Source organism: Onychostoma macrolepis, chromosome 16, assembly GCF_012432095.1.
Source record: "Onychostoma macrolepis isolate SWU-2019 chromosome 16, ASM1243209v1, whole genome shotgun sequence".
NCBI classification, from domain to species: domain Eukaryota; kingdom Metazoa; phylum Chordata; class Actinopteri; order Cypriniformes; family Cyprinidae; genus Onychostoma; species Onychostoma macrolepis.
This window is the reverse complement of record NC_081170.1, coordinates 6,456,985-6,483,070: the sequence shown is the minus strand read 5'-3', so window position 1 is coordinate 6,483,070 and position 26,086 is coordinate 6,456,985. Positions and strand designations below refer to the sequence as shown.

The window sequence follows — 26,086 nt, the reverse complement described above, 5'->3', positions numbered from 1 at the left end:
AACGGGGAAGTGTGATAAAGGCCTAAGGAGTGATATGGGTCTATAATTTTGACAGTGTTCCTTGTCTTTTTTCCCCTTCGGGATTACTGAAATTATAACCTCTTTCCATGACGTAGGAATTTTTCCCTCTTTTATGACCCAGTTGAAGGTCAGTGGCATCAGTTCTTTATTAAAAATTCTGTACCTCTCTGAAGGGAATCCATCACTCCCTGGTGCTTTGCCTGACTTTAGTTTACCCATGGCTTGTTGTAACTCCTCAGTGGTTATTTATGCAGTTAAACTTTTATTTTGTAAATCACCAATAGAGGGCAGATCTAATGTATTAAGGAATTCTAGTACTTTTGTTCTATCCATTACAGAGGTCTGTTTGTATAGTTTTTCATAGTAATTCTTAAAAATACTTTCAATATCTTTTGGATCGTATTTAATTTGATTTGTTTTAGGACTGCGTAATTTAAATTATTAATTGTTGCTTTCGCATTCGCCTTGCCAATGATTTAGCTGCTCTTGGTCCTGCTTCACAATTCTCCAATTTGAGCCATCACATCTTTGTTCACATTATGCTTATGTTTAAGCTCCAATTGTTTTAATTCTGAAGTAAGTTTTTCATAATGAGATACCCTTTCTTTTTTAAAAGTGCTTGTAATAGCTATTAATTTTTCCTCGAATCACTGCCTTAAGTGCATCCCATAATATGGAGGGGTCCACCTCACCGTTATTTTCCTCTAAATATCTTTTTATTTCCATGCGAATTTGTTCAATTATTATTTTATTATTTAATATTCCTAAATTTAATTTCCACAGCGTGTTTCTTTTTTTTCACTCAGAGAGATCCTCACATAGATAGCACTATGATCTGATACGTCAGCTATCCCGATTCGACATCGCTGTATCCTGTGTCTGTTTTCCTCTTGTAAGAGAAAGTAATCTATTCTAGAGTATACAGAATGCGTGGCAGAGTGACTATAGTCCTTCTCTAATGGGTGTAGTTCCCTCCAGGCATCTATAAGTCCCATTTCTGTATGTGATTCATGAATTTTGTTATATGTCTTTTATGGCTTGTAGTATCCAAATCATGGTTTAGCACAACGTTTCCCCTCCACATATACAAACCCCCTCCATTTCCTTAGCTACAATATCAAATAATAATTTGAAATATTGTTTATTGCATAAACATTCACAAGGGTTACTGTGTTATTGTTCCTTCCTTCCTTCTTTATCCTTTATTTCTTTCTGACACTCAAAATTGACACCTTTTGAAATTAAAATAATTACCCCCCTCCTACGACGGTTTAGGCATGAACTATAAAAGACATTAAAACCAAGAAGATATGCTTTTCCTTTTTCAATTTAACTATTACTTTAGACCTTTTGGCTGGGTTCCCCAATCCATTAACATTCAAAGACATTATCTCAATGTCCCTCTCCTGCATTTATCTCTCTCAACAACAATCCTCACAAAATGATAACCCCATTGGCTAACATTTGAACAAATATGAACAACTAAATAACTTTTATATAAATCAAAACAATTTAAATGAACTGAAAGGATATCAACTGACCTCCATTTGGGAGTGTTCACCCACAACTTAGCGGTTTGTCTCCATAGAGGGGGAAAGCCTCAGCTGGACAGAGGGCCCTCTTCTAGATATGAGGTGCGGCCTATTATAGGTGATTGCACCCAAACCAGATACTGTACTTTCTTCAATGTCCATGTCTCCCATTAAGTCAAGCATATACATAAAAGCCCCTTACTGTATTATTTGAATTATTTTACATTATATTTATTTCGATCATCACTCACGTTCATTGTTCCCCCTTAACTTAATGTATTAGTCCCTTGTTCACGTCGTCATATAGAGGGTCTCTTACAAATTCACAGGGTTTTGGGGTGGGGGTTGTTTTAATTGAACATTTTTATGATTTAATTAATTACACAACAATAATGCACAACATCAGAAAGATCAGGCCCTTCCTTACACAGCACGCTGCACAACTTCTTGTCCAGGCCCTTGTCCTAAACTGGACTACTGCAATGCTCTTCTAGCTGGATTTCCATCATGCGCCATCAAACCTTTACAAATGATTCAGAATGCAGCGTCACGACTGGTCTTCATTGAACCCAAAAGGGCCCACTTCACACCTCTCTTTATCTCCCTGCACTGGCTCCCGGTTGCAGCTCACATCAAGTTCAAGACACTGATGCTTGCATATAACAGCCACAGGTTCAGCACCCTCCTACTTCCACTCACTTATGAGAATCTACATCCCCTCCAGAAGCCATCACAGAGAGGCACAAAATCACTTTCCAGAACGTTTTCATTCACCGTTGCTGGCTGGTGAATGAACTTACCACCCCTATCGAGAATGCTTGATGATCTCTATCGTCATTACTTGACTTCATCTTAAAAAAAAAACAAAAAAAAAACTTTGCTTTCTTTTCTTAACCTCTCCCATGTCTAGCTAGAATTTACTCTGAACAATGCCTGAAACTTTGTATTGCAAGCACTTCCTGTGTCTATTTGCCTCTTTATAATAAATCACTTATTGTATTCCTCAGTTGTGAGTTGCTTTGGATAAAAGCGTCTGCTAAATTAATAAATGTAGGCTAAATGTAAATTATTAGCTTTTCATTGAACTCATAAACCCCCTGCAGTTCCTTCACAAACCCAGTTATGGAAACATTGAAGTTTAATGTAGGCTACTTCATGATGTTAATAACAACAAATGGAATATACTTACTCTTTGTATTTTTATATCAATATGATAGCCTACAAGATTATGCTATTTAAATCAATGTGGAAAATGAGATAGGTCAAAACTAATCTAAAAGTAGTCTGATTACATTACCTAAAATGTGTAATGTAATGGATTACGTTACTAACTACAATTTTTGTTATGTAATTTGGATTCAGTAATGGATCACAATTTATCTACCCAATTTATCTGCGCCCAACGACGCCTGTCTGTCACAGCGATACACATTAAGCTTCCTCGTGTAAATATGTTAGTTACAAAAGGAGAGAAAATGATGTCAAAAATAAATTGCATTATAGGTTTAAATCACTAAAATTGACTAAAGACCTAATTTGGTAGGTTTTCTTTCTTTTTACATATTTTTCCCTATGTTTTCACATTGGGATCAACTGGAAATATATACCTTGAATCAGTCTATGAACTTAAACTTAAAATGAAACTTTTTAATTATATTCCAGCTAGTTGCCAATGCAGAATTTCTTATTTTAATTTATTTAATGTGCAAAATTATTTAATGTGTAAAATTTAATTAAGCAGAAATAAAACCCCATGGGTTTAAAAAGGTAAGAAGAAGAAGATGTTGATGATGAATTAGAATATAAAACTATCTCAACTAAACTAAAAACTTGAGAAATAAAATGTAAGTGTATCATGGAAAAAACAGACAATGGCAAAAGTTAAAATATGTTGTTATTGATTATTCCAAATTTTATGTAATATAAAGACAAGCTGAAAAACAAACAAATAAATTGATGCTACATTACCTTGATGCTACATTACCTTAACAGTTAAAGCTTTCATTGTTTTAAAACATAAAATAATTAAAAAGCATGTGTTTTAATTATGTATAAACAATGATATGGTGAGGAGTCGGTGACATTAAAAATGCTGAATCATTCCTCACTGGTCCTCCAGACGGAGCTCCTCATACAGTAAAAAGTCTAAAAGCTATCATACAAAAAATAACTTGAGCAACACTAACATTTAAAAGAAGAACCACAAATGTGCTTGTATTTGTAACAAGGTGTTCCTGTTTGCAAAATCCTGACTATCTTCAACTTTCTGTTGCCCTGTATGAAATTGCTTACAATTATGGTCTAATGCTGTGAATGCGTACAGCTACAATAGCAGCAAAAATGATGTAGACTACAAAAATCAAACAGAAGATTAGGCCAACAGCAACACTGACATGGTTGATAATGCGTGCCATTCTGGAGTTTCTGCTGGCTATTTGCCGGTGTCCAAACATGTTAGCATCTCGAGTCTGTAAAACAAACAAACAAACAAATACTAATGTTACAATGTTACCTATAGCACCTTTCTTAAATAACATGCACAAAAATTAAATTTAAGGGATTCACAGGTCAGGATATAAAATCACTAAGAAAACATAACACAAAAAGGAACACTAACAGTGTAAAACTATAGAAAGCAAATGGAAATGAGAACATCAAACATATCTTTAAAGGCTGTTTTGAATGTTTTTTTTCTTACACACTAAACCAGGAAGCTCCACTTCCTTGTTTATACTCTGAAGGCTGTTACACAGAGGTTTTCCTTATTAAATTTGGCTATTTAATTATTTATTATTAACTTTTTAAATCAGTTTCAAAATCATTCTAGTCATACAATGACTTATAATAAAGCAAATGACTTGCCTACAAGCATCTGTTCTGTGTCATCAGTTTAAATTTATTAGAACTGTATTATCCAAGCAGTAACAGTCAACTGAAAAGAAAACATGTTTTATGCAAACACTTTTTAATAGATGTAAATATTTAAAGGTTAAATCCCATTTCAGCGAATGGAAGAACGAACTGAAGATATTTGGACTACTTTTCATTAGGGGTGACCAGGGCACAAACTAATTCACTTTTTGTTCTGTGGTGCCACACCTCTTTCTCTATAAACAAAAGTTACGGGAAGCCACAAAACTGGATTTCTGAGATGCACAAATATTCAGAGAGACAGCAGTCATACTTTACATGCTGTAAATAATCTGAGTGAAGAATAAGCAAAATCTTGAATGAGCATGAGTCAGCATGAGACTAACCTTTAATGTTGAAATCTGGTTGAAATACTGTCAGTTGTTATTTTTTTAACATTAAAAAACATTGAAACAATGTTTATTGTAAATGCATGAAGAAAGGTTAAAAAATATAAACATCCTACGTTATAAATCAATGCTAAATCTATGAAAAATTACAATCAGAATATAAACATCAATCCATGATGTTAAATCCCCAGTAAATATACAATCCTGACTGGGTGTGCAAAGTTTGTTGTGACATAACCAAAAAGACTCAAGAATGTAATTGCTGCCAAAGGTGCTTCAACTAAGGGTCTGAATATGCATTTCATTTTTTTCTTTTTAATAAATTTACAGACATTTCTAAAATTCTGTTTTCACTTTGTCATTATGAGGTACGGAGTTGTAGATTAATGGAAAAAAATTAATTGAAACAGTTGTAGTATCAGACTGTTGAAAAGTGAAGGGGGTCTGAATACTTTCTGAATGCACTTTAAATATACTGTAAGACAGGTATGTACAGTATATGTATAAGACAGGTACAGACAGAACTAATACTTACTGTGAGGGAGTAAACAAGGGCAGCCGATCCCAGAGGCATACAGCAGCACAGCAGGGTAAAGATGGAGTAGCCCAGGTAATCTGGCAGTGGATTGGTCAGTGGAGTGAACACTTCAGCCGTAGGCTGCATATTGACCACATTCTGCACCGGATATGACCCTGGAGTGTACAGGCCAGATGCTGCTGGAGCTCCGTATTGCTGGGAACTGCTGGGAAAGTTGTGAGAGGGAGAGAATCCAGCATCAGAGTACTCCGGAGGGTCCTGCTGCAGTAAAAGCAAAGGCTGCCCTGGTTCTGGATTCTGAGATGAATTCCACTCTGCTGGAGACTTTCTTGAATCCATGTTTCTCTTGATTGCGATTAGCTTTTCTGCAGCTCTGAACAGTGTCTGTCTCTAGTCAGTGAAGATTAATCTGTTGCATTTGTGCTCCTCCTTAAGTGACTGGTAGGTTGGGTTGTTTTGTAAGGGGAGGAGTGACAAAATTTTAGCATAGATTGAATTTACTGTAAATTATTCAGCTTGACTGCAAGTGCCACCTGGTGGAATCAACATGTAACTTGATAAGCTCTGGAAAATTAAATATCAGGACAAAAATTATGTTTTCATAATTCCTAAGCATGTTTGTCACCCTGCAAGCATGCTGTCATTCAGTGACCTAATTATACACTGTTTTTATTTGTAAAATGTCCTCAGGAAATAACAATGACACCACTCTGTTTAGAGAATTCATTGCAAGTATATATTATGTGGTCCAAGTTTACATTACAGTACAAAATTATTCACTATCAAATTATTGATGTTGTTGCTTTTTGTATATGATAATAAAATTGAAAGACTAACACCTATGTGTTCAGCTACATCTAATAGTTCTGAAAGTATTTAATTATTTTTTTGATCTGAAATGTATTTCTAGTATTACTGTAGAAATGTAGCAAATTGCTGATTGATTGATAGATAGCTTGACTAATTTATGTTTTTAACTTATGTTTAACAGTTTTTTTTTTTTTTTTTTTAAGTATGTGTAGGCCACACAGAACGATAGGGGTATTGTTTCTGTACCTAAAGGTAAATTTGCCACCAAAGTACCCTGTAAGGTACAGGAAATGGTCCTTAAGGTGAAAACTATGGACCTTTATTTTAATTTAAAGGTACAAAATCAGTTCTGACAGCAAAGGGTACATACTGTAATTGTACTTTTAACAAGCTGAAGGTATGTTAGATTACATCACACTCTCTGCCCAAATAGTTCTCTGAGTTTGTCTGTTCTCTCTTCCTCCACCCTTCCGTGTTCCCCCTCTCCATATCTAGTTTTTATCTGCTTGTTCAAGGTTTTATCTACCCCATCTACCCCACACCCATAATCCTACCCATTGCGTATCATATGCACACTTTCTGCTTATAAATTGTCACTTTCTGTGTAGAAATAGTACGCCAAATGGAAATGCTATTGATACGCACCTTCATGAGATCGGGTTAGAGGGTTACCCCCTCACAATGTATCTAATCTGTTGATGTAATAATAAACGTTGAAGAAGTTTGTGGACAGAGATTTGACTCCATGTTTATTACTCTTCCCATGGGCCCATGCATTCCTGAATGGAACAGGGACTGAGAATATTCTGATGGCACTGAAAAATAAAGTTAGATTTCTTAACAATTTGGGACTTGTCTTTCCGGGAATTTCTAGAGACAGGTGAGAAATAATCTTTAAAGAATTGTTCTTACTGTCCGCTAAGAATTCGATCGCATTTTCGTGCCATGAATTTTGACAGAGTGGGTTTTCCTCGTATTGTTGTAAACAATACAGGAAGAACAGTATCAGATCGCGACCGAATCTTAATCTGTTTACCTCACAGTTTATATGCGGGAAGGAGAACAGATGATTTACCTAAGGCCTTTTCATTACCCATTCTTAAAAGGGAATGGATGATTTGTGAAAAGCTTTTTGTTTCTTATTCTCACATAAAGATCAGGATATTCTCAGTCCTTACAAGATTGTTTTTCTAATGAGATGAAAGAATTGGCATTGTGAAGTCCTTGTAAAAACAAATAAACTGCTAAATACCAATTCTTTTAATTGTCTATGTCAGTTGATCTGGACAGGATGGATGAAACAGCAGAGTAGTATATTTCAGCAAACTGTTTTATTACAAATTCAACTAATGGCTATTTGAGAGGCTGCAGTTTGTGTTGACTAAAATAACTTGTACATCGTGATGAATGAGAACAAGATTGGGTGACTTTAAACGGAAGTTTTGAGCTGCTTATAATAAGAAAAGAAGAAAATTATTTTTGTTCTTGACTATGGTTATCTCATTTTATGCACTATAACTAGATTCAAGTCTGTTATAATACAATACGTCATGTTGATGTGTTTATGAGGATTATAGAATTATGATATGCTCACATTAAACAGAATAGGTTATTGCTCTTTTCTGCATTCGACAAAGAAGAAATTGCTTGCTCCTTTTCTGCAAAGACGACCTTGCTTTTTTAAAATTAAATAAGGAACTGCTATTGTCAACTGGATGAGATTCCTTAGATTTTGGACAGTTGCACAAGATGACTGAAAATAGCACATATTGCTTATATGCAGTTGTGGTCAGAATTTACACCGGGATTTACACACCATGCGGTTCTCTTGAGTGTTCATTTCATAAATGAAACCAAATGACTGCCAATACAAACGAGGGTGACTAGATGGTTCAATGAGAAGAAAGAGACATTATGGCTGTAAACAGAAGAAAAACAATGGACGTGCAGCTCCACCCCTTGTAAGAGACACCCGACACTTCTGGGGCATAGAGAAAGACTGAGCAACAATGCAGAAATTAAAAAAATCTCCCATGAGAGGCAGAGAGGGGGATAACTGCATCCTGAATCAAAACTCCTATGCCCCACCTGATCCTCATCAATGAGTGACAGACCGGAAGACACAGAGGAGAGAGACACTAAAACGGGCAAAACATCACCTCACTGATGACATAAAAGACTTTATGTGTGTGCATATTTAATGATCACTACAGAGACCATCTTGCATCTTGATAATTCTCTGGTCTCATAGCAGTTCTTTGTATTCTATTGAAATAACAACACGCTGCTTTTAACACACTCACCAGTCCCACCCAAAAGAAGTTAAGTGTTTGCTTGATTCCTCAAATCAGCTAAAACTCGGACTGGATTTAGTATAGAGAGGAGTTGCTGTGAAATATAGAGAGTTTAGACTCTGATTTAAAAACAGAGCTTCTTGTAAAGCTGATAAGCATGTACCAGGGTTCTTTAAAAAAAGAAGATAGGGGAATAGAGGCGCACAAAGTGTCCAAGAACAAAATATAGATGGTAAAAGCTATGATACTATTTACTCCATCTTGGTTAATAGATATTTCATAGGGCTAAGTTTAAGTAATGATTCTAAAATTCAAAATTCATGAAGTTATAAATGGATTCAATCATTTCCAAGGATTGTGATTATATGATAAAAATGCATCATGAAATCAACGCGACATGGTGCTAAAACATAAAACTGCTTACCTCAATCTCTTATCCATTCCTCTTTCGCTTCCACTTTGTTTTATTACACATAAAAATGTCAGCTGCTAAAGTGTGATTCATCATGCTCATTTTGTTCGCCACTAGCACATGCTTACACTGAACAAAATTATAAACGCAACACTTTTGTTTTTACCCCCATTTTTCATGAGCTGAACTCAAAGATCTAAGACTTTTTCTATGTACACAAAAGGCCTATTTCTCTCAAATATTGTTCACAAATCTGTCTAAATCTGTGTTAGTGAGCACTTCTCCTTTGCCGAGATACTCCATCTCCATCTCATCACTATCCTTTCAAAAGAAAGTATAGACTTCAAATTAGATATAGATCTAAGATGGAAAAAAACTATGTTTAACTACAGCATTAATTTGACGATCAAATTTGAGCTCAGAGTCAAAAATGACACCAAGGTTTTTCACTCTAGAAAGATTTTTCCCAGGAAGTAACCCCAGGCAGTGAGTGACATCATCCACACATCCCTTTTTACCAAATAAAATAAACTCAGACTTGTTCTCATTCAGTTGGAGAAAATTGTTAGCTAACCAACACTTAACCTCACCCAAACAATCATACAGAGATTGAATGGATAAATTATCCTTGCGTTTCAATGGCAAATAAATTTGTGTGTCATCAGCATACAAATGATAATGAATGCCATGTTTTTCAAAAATTGTTCCTAGAGGGAGCATATAAAGGGAGAACAAAACCGGTCCCAGGATTGAACCCTGAGGAACTCCACACATGAGAGGGGCAACAGATGAAGAGTAATTCCCAAGACTGACTGAAAAAGTCCTATCTTTTAAATATGAGGAAAACCATTCTAAGACTAAACCCTGAATGCCAACATGGTCTCTAAGGTGATCAATGAGTACCTTATGGTCAACTGTGTCAAATGCTGCGGTAAGATCTAAAAGTAACAGAACAACACAACTTCCAGAATCAGCACCCAATAAAATATCATTAGTAACCCTCAAAAGAGCTGACTCTGTACTATGGCCAGCTCTAAACCCTGACTGAAATCTATCCGAAACGTTGTTCTTCACCAAAAAATCATTAAGCTGTGCATACTCAATCTTCTCCAGAATCTTTGATTCATATCAGAGGAGTCTAAACCAGCTTTTTAAAGAAGGGGCTGGACAACTGCATGTTTAAAACTAGGTGGAACAACACCAATTGTCAAGCTACTATTCATAATAGTTAAAATGCATGTCCCAATAGAATTAACCACCTCTTTAAATAAAAAAGAAGGAATCACATCACAGGGAGACCAAGTGGGCTTCATGTGCGCAATTATTTCTTTGACCCGTGGAAGAGAGACAGGCGTAAAACAAGTCAATTGGTTTTGAAGCACAGAGGGTACAATAAAATCATTAGTAACAGAAGAAATCTGGGATCTAATTCCAGCAGTCTTATCAATGAAAAAATAAAAAAACTTTTCACATGTGTCAATAGAATGAGGGAGTAATGGCATTACAACAGGATGGAGTACAGTATTTATAGTAGAAAAAAGTATAATTAGATCTAGCTAATTTAACAGCTCTATGGTATTCTATTCACTCAAACAACTCTTTAAAATCTCATAAGAAACCTTTAGTTTATCTTTAAGCCATTTACGTTCAGCCCTCCTGCACTCTTGCCTAAGAGCACGGTATTACTGTTCAACCAGGGCTGTGTCTCTCAAATATTGTTCACAAATCTGTCTAAATCTGTGTTAGTGAGCACTTCTCCTTTGCCGAGATACTCCATCTCCATCTCATCACTATCCTTTCAAAAGAAAGTATAGACTTCAAATTAGATATAGATCTAAGATGGAAAAAACTATGTTTAACTACAGCATTAATTTGACGATCAAATTTGAGCTCAGAGTCAAAAATGACACCAAGGTTTTTCACTCTAGAAAGATTTTTCCCAGGAAGTAACCCCAGGCAGTGAGTGACATCATCCACACATCCCTTTTTACCAAATAAAATAAACTCAGACTTGTTCTCATTCAGTTGGAGAAAATTGTTAGCTAACCAACACTTAACCTCACCCAAACAATCATACAGAGATTGAATGGATAAATTATCCTTGCGTTTCAATGGCAAATAAATTTGTGTGTCATCAGCATACAAATGATAATGAATGCCATGTTTTTCAAAAATTGTTCCTAGAGGGAGCATATAAAGGGAGAACAAAACCGGTCCCAGGATTGAACCCTGAGGAACTCCACACATGAGAGGGGCAACAGATGAAGAGTAATTCCCAAGACTGACTGAAAAAGTCCTATCTTTTAAATATGAGGAAAACCATTCTAAGACTAAACCCTGAATGCCAACATGGTCTCTAAGGTGATCAATGAGTACCTTATGGTCAACTGTGTCAAATGCTGCGGTAAGATCTAAAAGTAACAGAACAACACAACTTCCAGAATCAGCACCCAATAAAATATCATTAGTAACCCTCAAAAGAGCTGACTCTGTACTATGGCCAGCTCTAAACCCTGACTGAAATCTATCCGAAACGTTGTTCTTCACCAAAAAATCATTAAGCTGTGCATACTCAATCTTCTCCAGAATCTTTGATTCATATCAGAGGAGTCTAAACCAGCTTTTTAAAGAAGGGGCTGGACAACTGCATGTTTAAAACTAGGTGGAACAACACCAATTGTCAAGCTACTATTCATAATAGTTAAAATGCATGTCCCAATAGAATTAACCACCTCTTTAAATAAAAAAGAAGGAATCACATCACAGGGAGACCAAGTGGGCTTCATGTGCGCAATTATTTCTTTGACCCGTGGAAGAGAGACAGGCGTAAAACAAGTCAATTGGTTTTGAAGCACAGAGGGTACAATAAAATCATTAGTAACAGAAGAAATCTGGGATCTAATTCCAGCAGTCTTATCAATGAAAAAATAAAAAAACTTTTCACATGTGTCAATAGAATGAGGGAGTAATGGCATTACAACAGGATGGAGTACAGTATTTATAGTAGAAAAAAGTATAATTAGATCTAGCTAATTTAACAGCTCTATGGTATTCTATTCACTCAAACAACTCTTTAAAATCTCATAAGAAACCTTTAGTTTATCTTTAAGCCATTTACGTTCAGCCCTCCTGCACTCTTGCCTAAGAGCACGGGTATTACTGTTCAACCAGGGCTGTGTCTTAACCTTTTTATTCCTAATTTCCAAAGGAGCCACAAGATCTAAAATATCTGAACATGTAGAGTTGAACTGACTGACCAACTCCTCAGGTCCAATACAGGGAGAGGGAGACTCAATCAATGTAACTAAAGGAGAAACCTCAAAGGTCGCTGAAAATTGACAAGCAGTACAACGAGTAAGAGCTCGAGAAGCAATAGAAGAAGAAACATTCATAATCTGAGTACTACATGGGAAAATAGGGCTAAAAAAAGTCAGTCTCATGGTCAGAGAAAACAGTGTCCGCAATTTTCACCCTACTAACCGAAAAACCCAAAGATAATATGAGATCAAGAGTATGACCACGCTCATGTGTTGGACCAGAAACACACTGTAAAAAATCAAATGACTCCAATAAATTTAAAAACTCTAACCAGAGGCTTTGAAGGGCAACAAACATGTATGTTGAAATCCCCCAAAATTAAAATATTGTCAAAAGAAGGGACAATAACAGATAAAAATTCAGAAAACTCCTGAATAAAATCCCCATTAATGTTTGGGGGTCTATGAATCAAAACACATAACACAGATTTAAAAGAATTCAACATAATTAACTGAATTTCAAACGTACAATGAGACTCAGAAGGTAAAAGTCTGCATTTGAACCTGTCTTTAAAAACAATAGCAAGACCCTCACCCCGGCCAAAAGACCTGGGTATACTAAAAAAAACTACAACCAGGAGGAGAAAGTTCAGAGAGAGGAGTCGTTTCACCAACATTGAGTCAAGTCTCAGTTACAAATAAGAAGTTTAAGTCATGAAAGAGAAAAAGATAATTCAAAATAAAAGACTTATTAGCAAGAGATCTTGCATTAATCAACGCCATTGTCACTGAAATGGAGTCAGGAAAAGATGCAGTTGTGTGCAAAGTCAATTTGTCAATGATTTTGGCGATTTACTCTCCGATCGCCAGACCACCGCTTCACATGAACCATCCGCGAGGACCAGAGCACTGGCACAGATGAGGACGGAAAGACGGGAATGAGGTATGAGCATCTTAAGTTCGGCATCACATCAACGGCCTCCGCTGCTGAAGACGCAGGTCCGATGAAAGGAAACTTCCCGAACTTCTATGATCTCACAAGGCGTCCAGCGTGCTTCCCACGCTTCCTTCAACAGGCACAGACACCTTAGCAGGTAGCACATTTTCCTCAGAGCGAATGGCACCCTGGCACCCCGACAGGTAACACACCCAGACAGGTAACACATTTTCCTCAGTGCGGCTGGCACATAATGAGGATGCAGCTGGCAGACTTCTCCGGGGTCGCGACTCAAACAACCGGACACCACCGATTGAATATTCAGCAAATTGGAACAAAGATGAAGTTATCAAGGTGAATGCATACCTTGACTCTAGGGGTCAATCAACTAAAAACCAAGTCAAAAATCTTGGGGTGTTTTTGGAGACAGACCTTAGTTTTAGTAGTCATGTCAAAGCAGTAACTAAATCAGCATACTATCATCTCAAAAACATTGCAAGAATTAGATGTTTTGTTTCCAGTCAAGACTTGGAGAAACTGGTTCATGCCTTTATCACCAGCAGGGTGGATTATTGTAATGGTCTCCTCACCGGCCTTCCAAAGAAGACCATTAGACAGCTGCAGCTCATCCAGAACGCTGCTGCCAGGATTCTGACTAGAACCAGAAAATTTGAGCATATTACACCAGTCCTCAGGTCCTTACACTGGCTTCCAGTTACATTTAGGATTGATTTTAAAGTACTTTTACTCGTTTATAAATCTCTAAATGGCCTAGGACCTAAATACATTGGAGATATGCTCACTGAATATAAACCTAACAGACCACTCAGATCATTAGGATCGAGTCAGTTAGAAATACCAAGGGTTCACACAAAACAAGGGAGTCTGCTTTTAACTATTATGCCGCCCGCAGTTGGAACCAGCTTCAGAAGAGATCAGATGTGCTAAAACATTAGCCACTTTTAAATCCAGACTCAAAACTCATCTGTTTAGCTGTGCATTTGTTGAATGAGCACTGTGCTACGTACGAACTGATTGCACTATGTATAATCACTTTCTATTCTTAAATGTTTTAAATTTCTTTAAAATCAATTTTTAAATCACTTTGTTTTTATTGTTGTGATTTTTATTATTTTTAATTTCTTATTATTTTTAATGACTATTTCACTTCCTTTTATGTAAAGCACTTTGAATTACCATTGTGTATGAAATGTGCTATATAAATAAACTTGCCTTGCCTAGAGTCAGGCGATCGTACATCAGGGGAGAGCAAGCAGTACGAGTGATAAAAAAAAACAATGAAAACTAAAACAAATAACATTGACAGACTGTGACGGCAAGCCGACAAACATCCTGGTGCCATATTGTATTTCAACTATGAAATACAAGCAATTAGCAATTAGTTGCACTTGTATTAGCAACTAGCTAACTATGGTTGCTAGTTCCATTGAACTCTATTGGTAACGACGGAATTTGCAACCATAGTTGCTTTTGGGAAACGCACCCCAGGATGACATACTGTTAGTCATGTGACCAAGAGACTGTTGAGATTGTAGTTGTATCTTCAGTTTCACATACAAGTTGTTACATGTCTGGGATGCATTACCCAAAAGCGTTAGCCAACTATGGGCAGAGCAGAAGAAGAAGCTGAGCTAGAAAAGCAAATTGGAAAATACATACTAACCTTCATCCTCTTAAAACATCACCAAATGTTTGTGTCTGATCAATAACAGTCAAACAAATGTATCCATTCTGTCACTATCTACATCTTACCAAATATTTTCCTCCACCTAAATGAACTAGAGGACAAAGCTAGGTCACGTTGACATGACAATAGAGTGCAATAGATAAGATCAGATAAAAATAACGATGGGGGTTGTGGTTTTACATCCTCTGAACAGAAACAGCAAATCTTAGAAATATTCATATATCCTAAGTTTAATAATTTCCATTTTCACTTAAATTTGGTTGGTTTGTTTTGTAAGGGAAAGAGTGACAAGATTTTAGCATAGATTGAATTTACTGTAACTTCTCCAGCTTGACTGCAAGCGACACCTGAAGTCAACTTGAGCTCAGGAAAATGAAATGGACACATTTCTCAATATAGGTCACTCTTTTTACAGTTCTCCTTACCAACTTTCAACCTCAATTAATTTCACATTCAAAATGCACTAAAATGACCAGATCACTTAATACATGTCTGAAATCAAATCATTCTCCCATAAAACTAGCAAATATTTTCAACACACTTTGTCACTCCTAAAACACTAACAATAGAGTGGGGGAACTATGACGTCACTTTGTAGGCAGATCGGCTGTTAGCATGAAACTGGTTCCCTTGACAAAAAGCCAATAGGATTTTTCCATAGGCTTTTGGATAATCGCAAAAAATAAGCTCTGTGTTCAATCATAGTTCATGAAACTTCCCAGCAGGCACCGGACGTCAATATAACGTCAGGTTGACGTTGGACTCCAACGTCGGAGAGACGTTGTATTTTGGTTGAAAATGAAAATCAGGTTGACGTCAAAACCCAATGTCAGATTGACGTCAGAACCCAACGTCATATTGACGTCAGTCTCCAACGTTGGATAGACGTTGCCTTTTGGTTGAAAATGAAAATCAGGTTGACGTCAGAACCCAACGTCAGATTGACGCCAGAACCCAACGTCAAATTGATGTCAATCTCCAACGTTGGACAGATGTTGCATTTTGGTTGAAAATGAAAATCAGGTTGACGCCAAAACCCAACGTCATATTGACGTCAGAACCCAATGTAAAATTGACGCCAATCTCCAACGTTGGACAGACGTTGCATTTTGGTTGAAAATGAAAATCGGGTTGACGTCAGAACCCAACGTAAGATTGACGTCAATCTCCAACGTTGGATAGACGTTGCATTTTGGTTGAAAATGAAAATCGGGTTGACGTCAGAACCCAACGTCAAATTGACGTCAATCTCCAACGTTGGATAGACGTTGCATTTTAGTTGAAAATGAAAATCAGGTTGACGCCAGAACCCAACGAAGATTGACGCCAGAACCCAACGTCAAATTGACGTCAATCTCCAACGTTGGACAGATGTTGCATTTTGGTTGAAAATGAAAATCGGGTTGACTTCAGAAACCAAAGTTAAATTGATTTCAACGTTGGACAGACATTGCATTACATCCCTATTGAAACTGGCCATTACCACATTTGTCATCAACCTGTGAACACAAAAGAAAGAGGAGTTAAATGTCCAAATAATTGATTATACATAACACATTATGAACCGCTTGTTATAGTTTGTGTCAAGTTTGTCATATCTAATGTAGAAGTCACATTGGTTCTACTGTGGTGCTAGATGGAAGATCATGGGCCCACCCAAACTGCTAGGTTTTTATCTTCTGGAGACACAACTGATATCACGCAATTTCAAAACCTAAAACCTTCCTGATGTTGATGCTAAAAGGCAGTGAGGATGTGAACACATCTCTTAACATTTACTTGGGTCTGTTGCATGTACACAAAAGAGAGAACAAAGAACAACTTTGGTACAACAATATGGTACCAAAAGCAATGTTTTGGGATATTTCACACTATGAGTTCAGTAATATCAGCAGTCTGCCATCATTTTCCAAGAAGTTGGCAATATTAGCACATATTTGCAAACAGGGCTTGACATTAACATAGAATCGTCCCGTATTTAAGGCCTTTGAATGGTATTCCACCATTATATGAGCGTGGTTTGTCCCATTTAAAAAAAAAAAATTGCTTCAGTTTTATGGTTTTTGTTTGGCAGCCGCTACTGCCAGTCATTGGACTCTTTCTTTCTTTCTTTTTTTACAGTGCAAAACTGTTATTTTATGGATTTGTCTTAGATTATTACTGACAAATCCAATAAAGTGACATCACTAAACACTGTACAGAGGAACACTATAATTTTACAGATTTTCCCAAGATTATTATGATCAAACGCATTCAATAAAGTGCTGAAAGCACTAGCCCAAAAGTTCTGCAGAGAAACACTTGTTATTTTACAGGTTATTAAAAAAAATAAAAATAAATGAAAGTGTTAAAGCATGCTCAAGATTGTAAATTAAAAGTTTTATTTTGAAAGACAAAATACAAAGTCTGTACATATACTGTACAAAACTGAAAATGTAATCATTCAGTTTTTGAAGAAAAAAAAAGTACAAATTTGAAAGGAAATACATTTCAACATTTACAATACTGTACCAATTAACAGAACAGTTTGATCAGAAGTTGAATTAAATATTCTCAAAAGAAGAAATACAAAACATCTACAAGATTGCCACTGTTTCAAATGACTGTTAATTCTAAAGGCTGGAATACACTATATGACTTTTAAAATCTGAACAGATTTTTAAAACACTAGGCATCATACATATACTGACTTTGTAAATAGCGACAAAGGAAAACTGGGCATCATACACTACATGACTGAGGATCACACACTACCAGACTTTAAAGTTGTTCCGATCACAACAAACTCACTCAGAAACATGAGCCTTGTTGCTAGGAGACGCATGACAAATGAAAACAATATGCATTGTAAAATCGGCTGAAAATATCAAACGTTTGATAGTCTGTGACTATCATACACTATGCAATTTTCTATGGAATCTGTCATCTCAAATCTGCAGACTGGCTCTGACTTTCGGCAACTAGCGTCAACTTCTCCTGACTGTAAATTGGCGGAAAATCAGGGCAAAAATCGTGTAGTGTATTCCAGGCTTAAGGATATGATGCCCAGCTTTCCTTTGTCATTATTTACAAAGTCGGTAAGTCAAAAATATGTTTTAAAAATCTGTTCAGAAGTCGTGTAGTGTATTCCATGCTTAAAACTGTTTCATTATTTAGATGTAAATTTATGTAAACAAATTCCTGAGGAGGAATTCTTGAGGAGCAATTGAAAAACAAAAAATTTTAGTATCATGATTTTTTCTTTGAAAAAGATTGTGGAGGCAACTGTATTTTAGCTTGTATTTTCCCAATCAGGTTTATAGTGTTTTTTCTCAATATTTGACTGACCCTATTGGATTCCATATAGCTCTGATAATATATGTGGACAAAAATTACATTGTATTTTAATCCTGAATACTAGCTACACAAGTGTAATAAGTCAAATCAAAACATACAAATAAAGGTCCATGATTCTGCACCAGAAGTGACAGTCACAGCAGATAAAGAGCAGTCCACCAAATCTGAAGTAATCAGCTGGATCCTTGCTGCATCTGGGGGTTAAATAAAAAAAAAAAAAAAAAAAAGAGATTTATTGAAAAGGACTTCATTTGTGTACCTTTTCTATAAACAACATTTGACATTATGAGACATTCTGGCTAATTTAATGATCTGGTTGTGACCTAATGGTTAGAGAGTCAGACTTGTAACCTGAAGGTCATGGGTTCGAGTCTCAATACTGGCAGGAAATGTAGATGAGTGAATGAACAGCGCTCTTTTAAAAAACACACTAATGTAAACGGGGCCTGAGGTGCCCTTGAGCAAGGGCCGCACAATAAAAATGTCTGACTACTGCTCTGGGTGTGTGTTCTTTACTCACTGCTGTGTGTGTACTCTACTTTGAGATGGTAGTTATAAAGAAATTAGTATTCACAACAATGAACAACTTTTCTCAGATGTATCATAAAGTAAATACATTTTGTACCCAGAAAAATGCCAATTAGTACACCAAAAAATAAAAAGAATTAATATTTGTATCAATTGCTAATATGCTAATACCTGTATATTTATAACTAATATAATTATTAATCGGTTTACACTGTTTTTCTATCACAAGGGGGTGAAATGTCTAACAAATGTACTTGAGGAGATCATTAAATTACTCAAGATATCTTACTTATCCACCTTATTCCTAAACACGGAAGTAAGCCTATGGGCGAGACTTCCAGTTCATTAGCCGCTATAGGGAAACAACGACAAGAATAACATGCAGTAAACGGTAAAACTGTTTGCATTACAAACCAGTGTGTTCATAATTAAGCTAATACACTAAAATAACATGGTAAGACACACCAATTTGCAATATCAAGCAGCAAAACGAGCGGTTCTGTACAGCTAAAAATATTTGGAAGTAAAAGAGACCGGAAGCAAGACCCATAAAATCTACAAATGGCCCATTTTTATGTGAAGAATAAGGTGGATATGTTATCATTTACTCACCAATGTCTTTTCCAATCTGCATAACTGACTTTTTTCTGTGGAACACAAAAGAAGATCAAAAAAGACATGAGGGTGAGAAAATGATGAGGGAGTTTTCATGTTGAGTGAGCTAAACTCAAGAATGAACTTTGAACCAGAGTGGTGCCTTGGTGCAGAGTTTACCTACTTTGCTGTGTTCACATTTCAGCACATATAATAGCACATGATCATTTAAAGAATTAATGTTAGTATGACATGTATACTCACTTTTACGGAAGATCATGTGGCAGAAGATTTTCAATCCCAAAACCTCTGGACCATGAGAGGGAGAACACACACAAATGAATATTAACAGGTTTAATAGAACAATATTGTTGACTTACTGACAGAGACATGGGCTTACAGAAATTTAGCCTACTCACCAGCTTTATTACAAAAACTTAACAGTAGATCCAAAAGCATGGTTTGCATAGTATTCTTCAGAGTTCAAGAATGGTGGTTTCATGTCCTCTCTGTTGAACAAGTGTATATGCCAATTTTTCATGTTCCACAGTGAGACATTTTATTTTACAATAAAATAACAATATAACGTTAGTTATTTTTTACTATTTCATACTGTTATTAAAAATAAGATCAGCAAACGCGGCCTTCTGTATTAACACCTTCTGTAACGGCCTTCTGTAAACAAAAGATCAACGTCTAATGATGTTAGAGTTGGACGTTGTGTGGACGTTACCAATATGACGTCTACGAGATGTTGGGTTTTGGTCGCCATACCTGACGACTAAATGTCAGTATTTTGGTATAATGGATTTTGGTTAGTTAATGCCACAACCTAAAACTAACAAAAGATCAACGTCTAATGATGTTAGAGTTGGACGTTGTGTGGACGTTACCAATATGACGTCTACGAGATGTTGGGTTTTGGTCGCCATTGACATCAGTATGACGTTGGCTTAAGACGTTGGCTTGACGTTGAATTTTGGTTGGTTAATGCCGCAACCTAAATCTAACTAAATATCAACGTCTAATGATGTTAGAATTTGACGTTGTGTGGACGTTACCATTATGACGTCTAGGAGATGTTGGGTTTTGGTTGCCATACCTGACGACTAAATGTCAGGTTTTGGTCGCCATACCTGACGACTAAATGTCAGTATTTGACATCAATATGACGTTGGCTTAAGACGTTGGCTTGACGTTGGATTTTGGTTAGTTAATGCCACAACCTAAAACTAACAAAAGATCAACGTCTAATGATGTTAGAGTTTGATGTTGTGTGGACGTTACCATTATGATGTCTAGGAGACGTTGGGTTTTGGTCGCCATACCTGACGACTAAATGTTAGTGTTTGACGTCAATGTGACGTTGGCTTCAGACATTGGCTCGACGTTGGATTTTGGTTAGTTAATGCCCCAACCTAAGTCTAACTAAATATCAATGTCTAATGATGTTAGAATTTGACGTTGTGTGGACGTTTCCATTATGACGTCTAGGAGACATTGGGTTTTGGTTGCCATACCTGACGACTAAATATCAGTATTTGACGTCAATGTGAAGTTGGCTTGAGATGTTGGCTCGACGTTGGATTTTGGTTAGTTAATGCCCCAACCTAAATCTAACTAAATATCAACGTCTAATGATGTTAGAATTTGACGTTGTGTGGGCGTTACCATTATGACGTCTAGGAGATGTTGGGTTTTGGTTGCCATACCTGGCGACTAAATATCAGTATTTGGCGTCAATGTGACGTTGGCTTGAAATGTTGGCTCGACGTTGGATTTTGGTTAGTTAATGCCCCAACCTAAAACTAACTAAAGATCAACGTCTAATGATGTTAGAGTTTGATGTTGAGTGGACGTTACCAGTATGACGTCTAGTAGACATTGGGTTTTGGTTGCCATACCAGACCACAAAATGTCAGTATTTGACGTCAATGTGATGTTGGCTTAAGACGTTGGCTTGACGTTGAATTTTGGTTGGTTAATGCCGCAACCTAAATCTAACTAAATATCAACGTCTAATGATGTTAGAATTTGACGTTGTGTGGACGTTACCATTATGACGTCTAGGAGACGTTGGGTTTTGGTTGCCATACCTGATGACTAAATATCAGTATTTGACGTCAATGTGAGGTTGGCTTCAGACGTTGGCTCCACGTTGGATTTTGGTTAGTTAATGCCCCAACCTAAGTCTAACTAAATATCAACGTCTAATGATGTTAGAATTTGACGTTGTGTGGACATTACCATTATGACGTCTAGGAGACGTTGGGTTTTGGTTGCCATACCTGACGACTAAATATCAGTATTTGACGCCAATGTGACGTTGGCTTGAGACGTTGACTCGACGTTGGATTTTGGTTACTTAATGCCCCAACCTAAAACTAACTAAAGATCAACGTCTAATGATGTTAGAGTTTGATGTTGAGTGGACGTTACCATTATGACGTCTAGGAGACGTTGGGTTTTGGTTGCCATACCAGACCACAAAATGTCAGTATTTGACGTCAATGTGATGTTGGCTTAAGACGTTGGCTTGACATTGAATTTTGGTTGGTTAATGCCGCAACCTAAATCTAACTAAATATCAACGCTAATGATGTTAGAATTTGACGTTGTGTGGACGTTACCATTATGACGTCTAGGAGGCGTTGGGTTTTGGTTGCCATACCTGATGACTAAATATCAGTATTTGACGTCAATGTGAGGTTGGCTTCAGACGTTGGCTCCACGTTGGATTTTGGTTAGTTAATGCCCCAACCTAAGTCTAACTAAATATCAACGTCTAATGATGTTAGAATTTGACGTTGTGTGGACATTACCATTATGACGTCTAGGAGACGTTGGGTTTTGGTTGCCATACCTGACGACTAAATATCAGTATTTGACGTCAATGTGACGTTGGCTTGAGACGTTGACTCGACGTTGGATTTTGGTTACTTTACAACACAACCTAAAAACAACAAAATATCAACGTCAGCTGACGTCGGTATTGGACGTCACTGTAACGTTGTCATTAGACGTTGGCTTGACATTGAATTTTGGTTACCTGACGTCGCGACCTAAATCTAACCAAATATTAACGTCTTATGACGTTGTGTGCCTGCTGGGTTACACGTTTTGTCCATCAAGATAATCTTCACAAAATAATATAACTTTGACTAATTTTGAAGCCCAAATAAAAGCGCCAGACTTAAAAAGCTAAACTTAGGCTATAAACGAACTACAGCACCACGGTCGCTCGCCTTCAGCGTCACCACCAGCACCTTACGGACTGTCACGCCCCTGGACTGTTTTGTTGTGTTTTCATTCCCCATGTGCTATGTGTGACCTAGTTTCTGTCTCATTTATGGTATCATTATGTTCAGGTGTGTCTCCTGATTATCCTTAATTACGTTCCCCTTATAAGTTGCATTCAGTTCTGTGTTTCTTTGTCCGATCTCGTCTATGTATGCTTGTGGTGTCTATCCTCTCCTATTGGATTATCTATGTGGATTATTAAAAGACTGTTTCTCAGTACCCTTCATCGTCGTGCTTCTCTCCCGCACCACACCGTGACAGAAGATCGGACCCTATAAAGTAAGCGGCGTGTCTCCCCTGCGTTTTGTTTTCGTTTTTTTTGTCTTTTTTTTTTTTTTGTCATGAATGATCCTGCAGTCCTCGTCCTCCTGCTGGAGCAGGGGGACCGCTCTCTCCAGGACCACACCGAAGACTTTGTTTTTCTGGCCAATCTGACACACTACCCGGACAGCTGCCTCTGCTCGTTTTACCAAACTGGACTGAACTCCTCCACACGAGCGCAGCTGTCCGAGGATGGTCCTCGAGAGAGCCTCGCTGCCTTCATAGAGTGGGTGCTGGTGTCCTGCAAATCTCCACTGAAGCCGCCTTTCCACTATCTCCGACGAACGACAAGCGACAGACCAGAAGTCATTCATTTCGAATGGAGAGTAGTGCGGGAGCTGCGTGGAGTTCCGATCATATGCGTATGCGGAAAATTCGCATCCGATTTGAGCTGCGGATGCGTTAAAATATATGAACTTCTGCGGCTAGACCGTATGTGACCGCCCAACCGGATGTGATGTATTCTATTAAAAACTATGAGCGTAAGGTTAGAATTACCAATATTTTGTTCACTTTAACATTATTCTTTAAACACTTTTTCTGTAAAATGGTTCTTTAAAATAGTTATGGCAGAAATAATTATTTATTACATCATTATTTATGTTGATTAGCCCCATAAAACCTACTATGTTTTTATTTTGGGGGTCATTTGATTTGTAACGATGCATTCATACATTAATTAATAAGTAATTATACTCATTAAAATGATTAATTTTACCATGGTGAATATGCTGAGGTAACGGTTGCTGCACGACCAGTTTGAAAGTTCCGTGCGACTGCCACTAGGGGGAGAAATGCAACAATAGTGTCCGAATGTCGTGTGCAGTGGAATGGCGGCTTGACTGTGGACATCGCGGACGACGACACCAGCCCCACTCTTGACCCAGAGCCCAGCCCACCATCACCCCGAGCCGCAGAGCGTCAGCCTGAGCCCACCGCGGACGGAGAGCCAGAGCCCATAGCAACCCACGAGCCGTCGCAAGAAGGAGCGACTGAGCTGGAGTTTGCCCAGGAGCCAGAGCTTCATGGACCGTCCGATCAGGTGCGAGAGCCGGCTACATCGCACACGACAGTGGAAGTTACAGTGGAGCATGAGGGTGCTGAAGGAAGCCCCGCCCACTGCACCGCCGCTGAGGATGAGCAGTCGCAAGACTCTGGGGACTTAATAGACTGGGAAACTCATGCAGACATGCCCTCTCTGCTTCCGCCTTCATCTGAAGTCTCTGACTACCCTGAATTGCCTACCTACCCCGGATTTCCCACCCACCCTCCCTCTCCTGCCTCCTCCTATCATCCCTACCACTTCAGCCCTGCCACCGCTGCATCCTGGCAGTCCCTCTGCTCACCCTCAGCCCACCATCTGTGCGGTGGGATCGCCGCGGGTCTGCCTGTCTCCATCGGCGTCTTGGATTGGGGATCCCTCGTCTCCGCTTCCAGCCTCTGAGTCCTGGACTCCACCTCGGCCCTCCGACCCAGCGGCTCCACCTCAGCTCCTAGCTCCCTCATCTCCACCGTCGCCTGTCGATCCTCCAGCTCCACCGGGCTCCCTCGTCCCTCCGGCTCCGCCTTGGTTGGGCGACGACCCCCCATCGCCTCAGGACTCCGCTCCTCCGGCTACACCTCGTCGCTCCGTCCCACCGGCTCAGTTGGGCTCCTTCCTCCCGTCAGCTCCACCTTGGTCCTCAGTCGCTCCGGCTCCGCCGCGGATCTCCGGAGCTCCGGAGCTCCGTCTCTGCCTCGGTCGCCGGAGCACTCGGCTCCACCTTGGCCCTCCGGATCCTCGGCTTCGCCCGGGCTCATCTGCTCTCCAGCTCCGGCTCGGGCTCCTCCTCCACCTGCTCTGCCGCCGTCGGTCGGCCCCTTGGAGTCGGCGGCCATTCCTCCTCCATGGCTCCATCCTCCGTCGGCTCCACCGTGGGCCATCAACATGGCTGTGGCCTGGGTCCTACCAGGCTCCTCCTGCTCCGGGTCCCTCCTGTCTCCTCCCTGGCTCCTCCCTCCTTCGTCACCTCCCTGGTCTCTGTCAGCCGGCCCCCTCCCGGTGGTCCGTCCTCCTCCTGAGCCTCCGCCTTTGTTCCCACCCGTTCCCCCCCCCTCTGTTGTTCCACGGTGCGAGGATGCACCTTCCGGGAGGGGGGAGTAATGTCACGCCCCTGGACTGTTTTGTTGTGTTTTCATTCCCCATGTGCTATGTGTGACCTAGTTTCTGTCTTATTCTGATTTATGGTATCATTATGTTCAGGTGTGTCTCTTCATTATCCTTAATTACGTTCCCCTTATAAGTTGCATTCAGTTCTGTGTTTCTTTGTCCGATCTCGTCTATGTATGCTTGTGGTGTCTATCCTCTCCTATTGGATTATCTATGTGGATTATTAAAAGACTGTTTCTCAGTACCCTTCATCGTCGTGCTTCTCTCCCGCACCACACCGTGACACGGACAACTTTTTCAAACTTATTTTTAACTTGTTCAGTGAAAAGGATTTACTCTGTATATGAATTTTAATCCACGTCACATGAACCATTTCATATAAACTGGAATAAATACAAAACTAGAGCCAAACTAAAACTGAAATGAGATATTATAGTAATAAATAGTATAGTGAATAAATGAAAATCTTAACTAAAGGAGATTTGAAAGCACATATTTCTGTACATTTTGGAATAAGGTCCATTTGAAGTCAATAAATCCTTGATTTAATATGAATATTTTAAATTAAAAACGTATCCCCACGTACTATTCAATAAAAATCTAGTGCATTTAATCTATTAAATAACAGCAGTGTGAGCAAGTTTTTGGAAATGGTAAGATTAAACATATTTTAGTGAACAAAGTACCACATTTCAGCTATCATTTTGTTAGGGTGGTTACACAAAATATTATTGTATCCTTGCTTCTAGTAAATCCTCAATCTATATGCTTTCTAACAGCTTCATGTGGCAGTAAACATTTAATTTTAACGTGGCTTTAAGCACTATGCATCATTCAAGTTTCACTTTCACCATGTAAAGCCGGTAAATGTGGTGTTTACATGGATTAATTGTAATATGAGTTTACCTTATGGTCCGAACCCAGTGTCTCCGTATAAACTCGAGCATCTTCCCTCCGAAGACTTGTGTCTCATTTCGGGGCAAAGCAAAAAAACATTGTTGAACAACAATATAAAATGCGGGAAACTATTCATTGGTTATTCTACAACTAATTGAATTACAAATTATACTACAATTGGAAAATACTGTA

The 26,086-nt window shown here is 38.3% G+C and overlaps 1 protein-coding gene and 1 long non-coding RNA gene across 2 annotated transcripts; both read right to left on the bottom strand.

The window, feature by feature from the left end:
• Positions 1-3,429: 3,429 nt before the first annotated feature.
• Positions 3,430-5,778, bottom strand: LOC131521177 (synapse differentiation-inducing gene protein 1-like). Its single transcript, XM_058745673.1, has 2 exons — positions 5,349-5,778; positions 3,430-4,021 (listed from the first exon to the last, which is right to left on the bottom strand). Exons 1-2 carry the CDS (start codon positions 5,688-5,690, stop codon positions 3,848-3,850), a joined length of 516 nt encoding a protein of 171 aa, XP_058601656.1. The 5' UTR covers positions 5,691-5,778; the 3' UTR covers positions 3,430-3,847.
• Positions 5,779-17,217: 11,439 nt separating this feature from the next.
• On the bottom strand, positions 17,218-20,796 carry LOC131522072 (uncharacterized). Its single transcript, XR_009266437.1, has 3 exons — positions 19,492-20,796; positions 19,246-19,280; positions 17,218-18,299 (listed from the first exon to the last, which is right to left on the bottom strand). It is a non-coding gene; the product is annotated as an uncharacterized LOC131522072 (long non-coding RNA).
• Between the last annotated feature and the right edge of the window lie 5,290 nt (positions 20,797-26,086).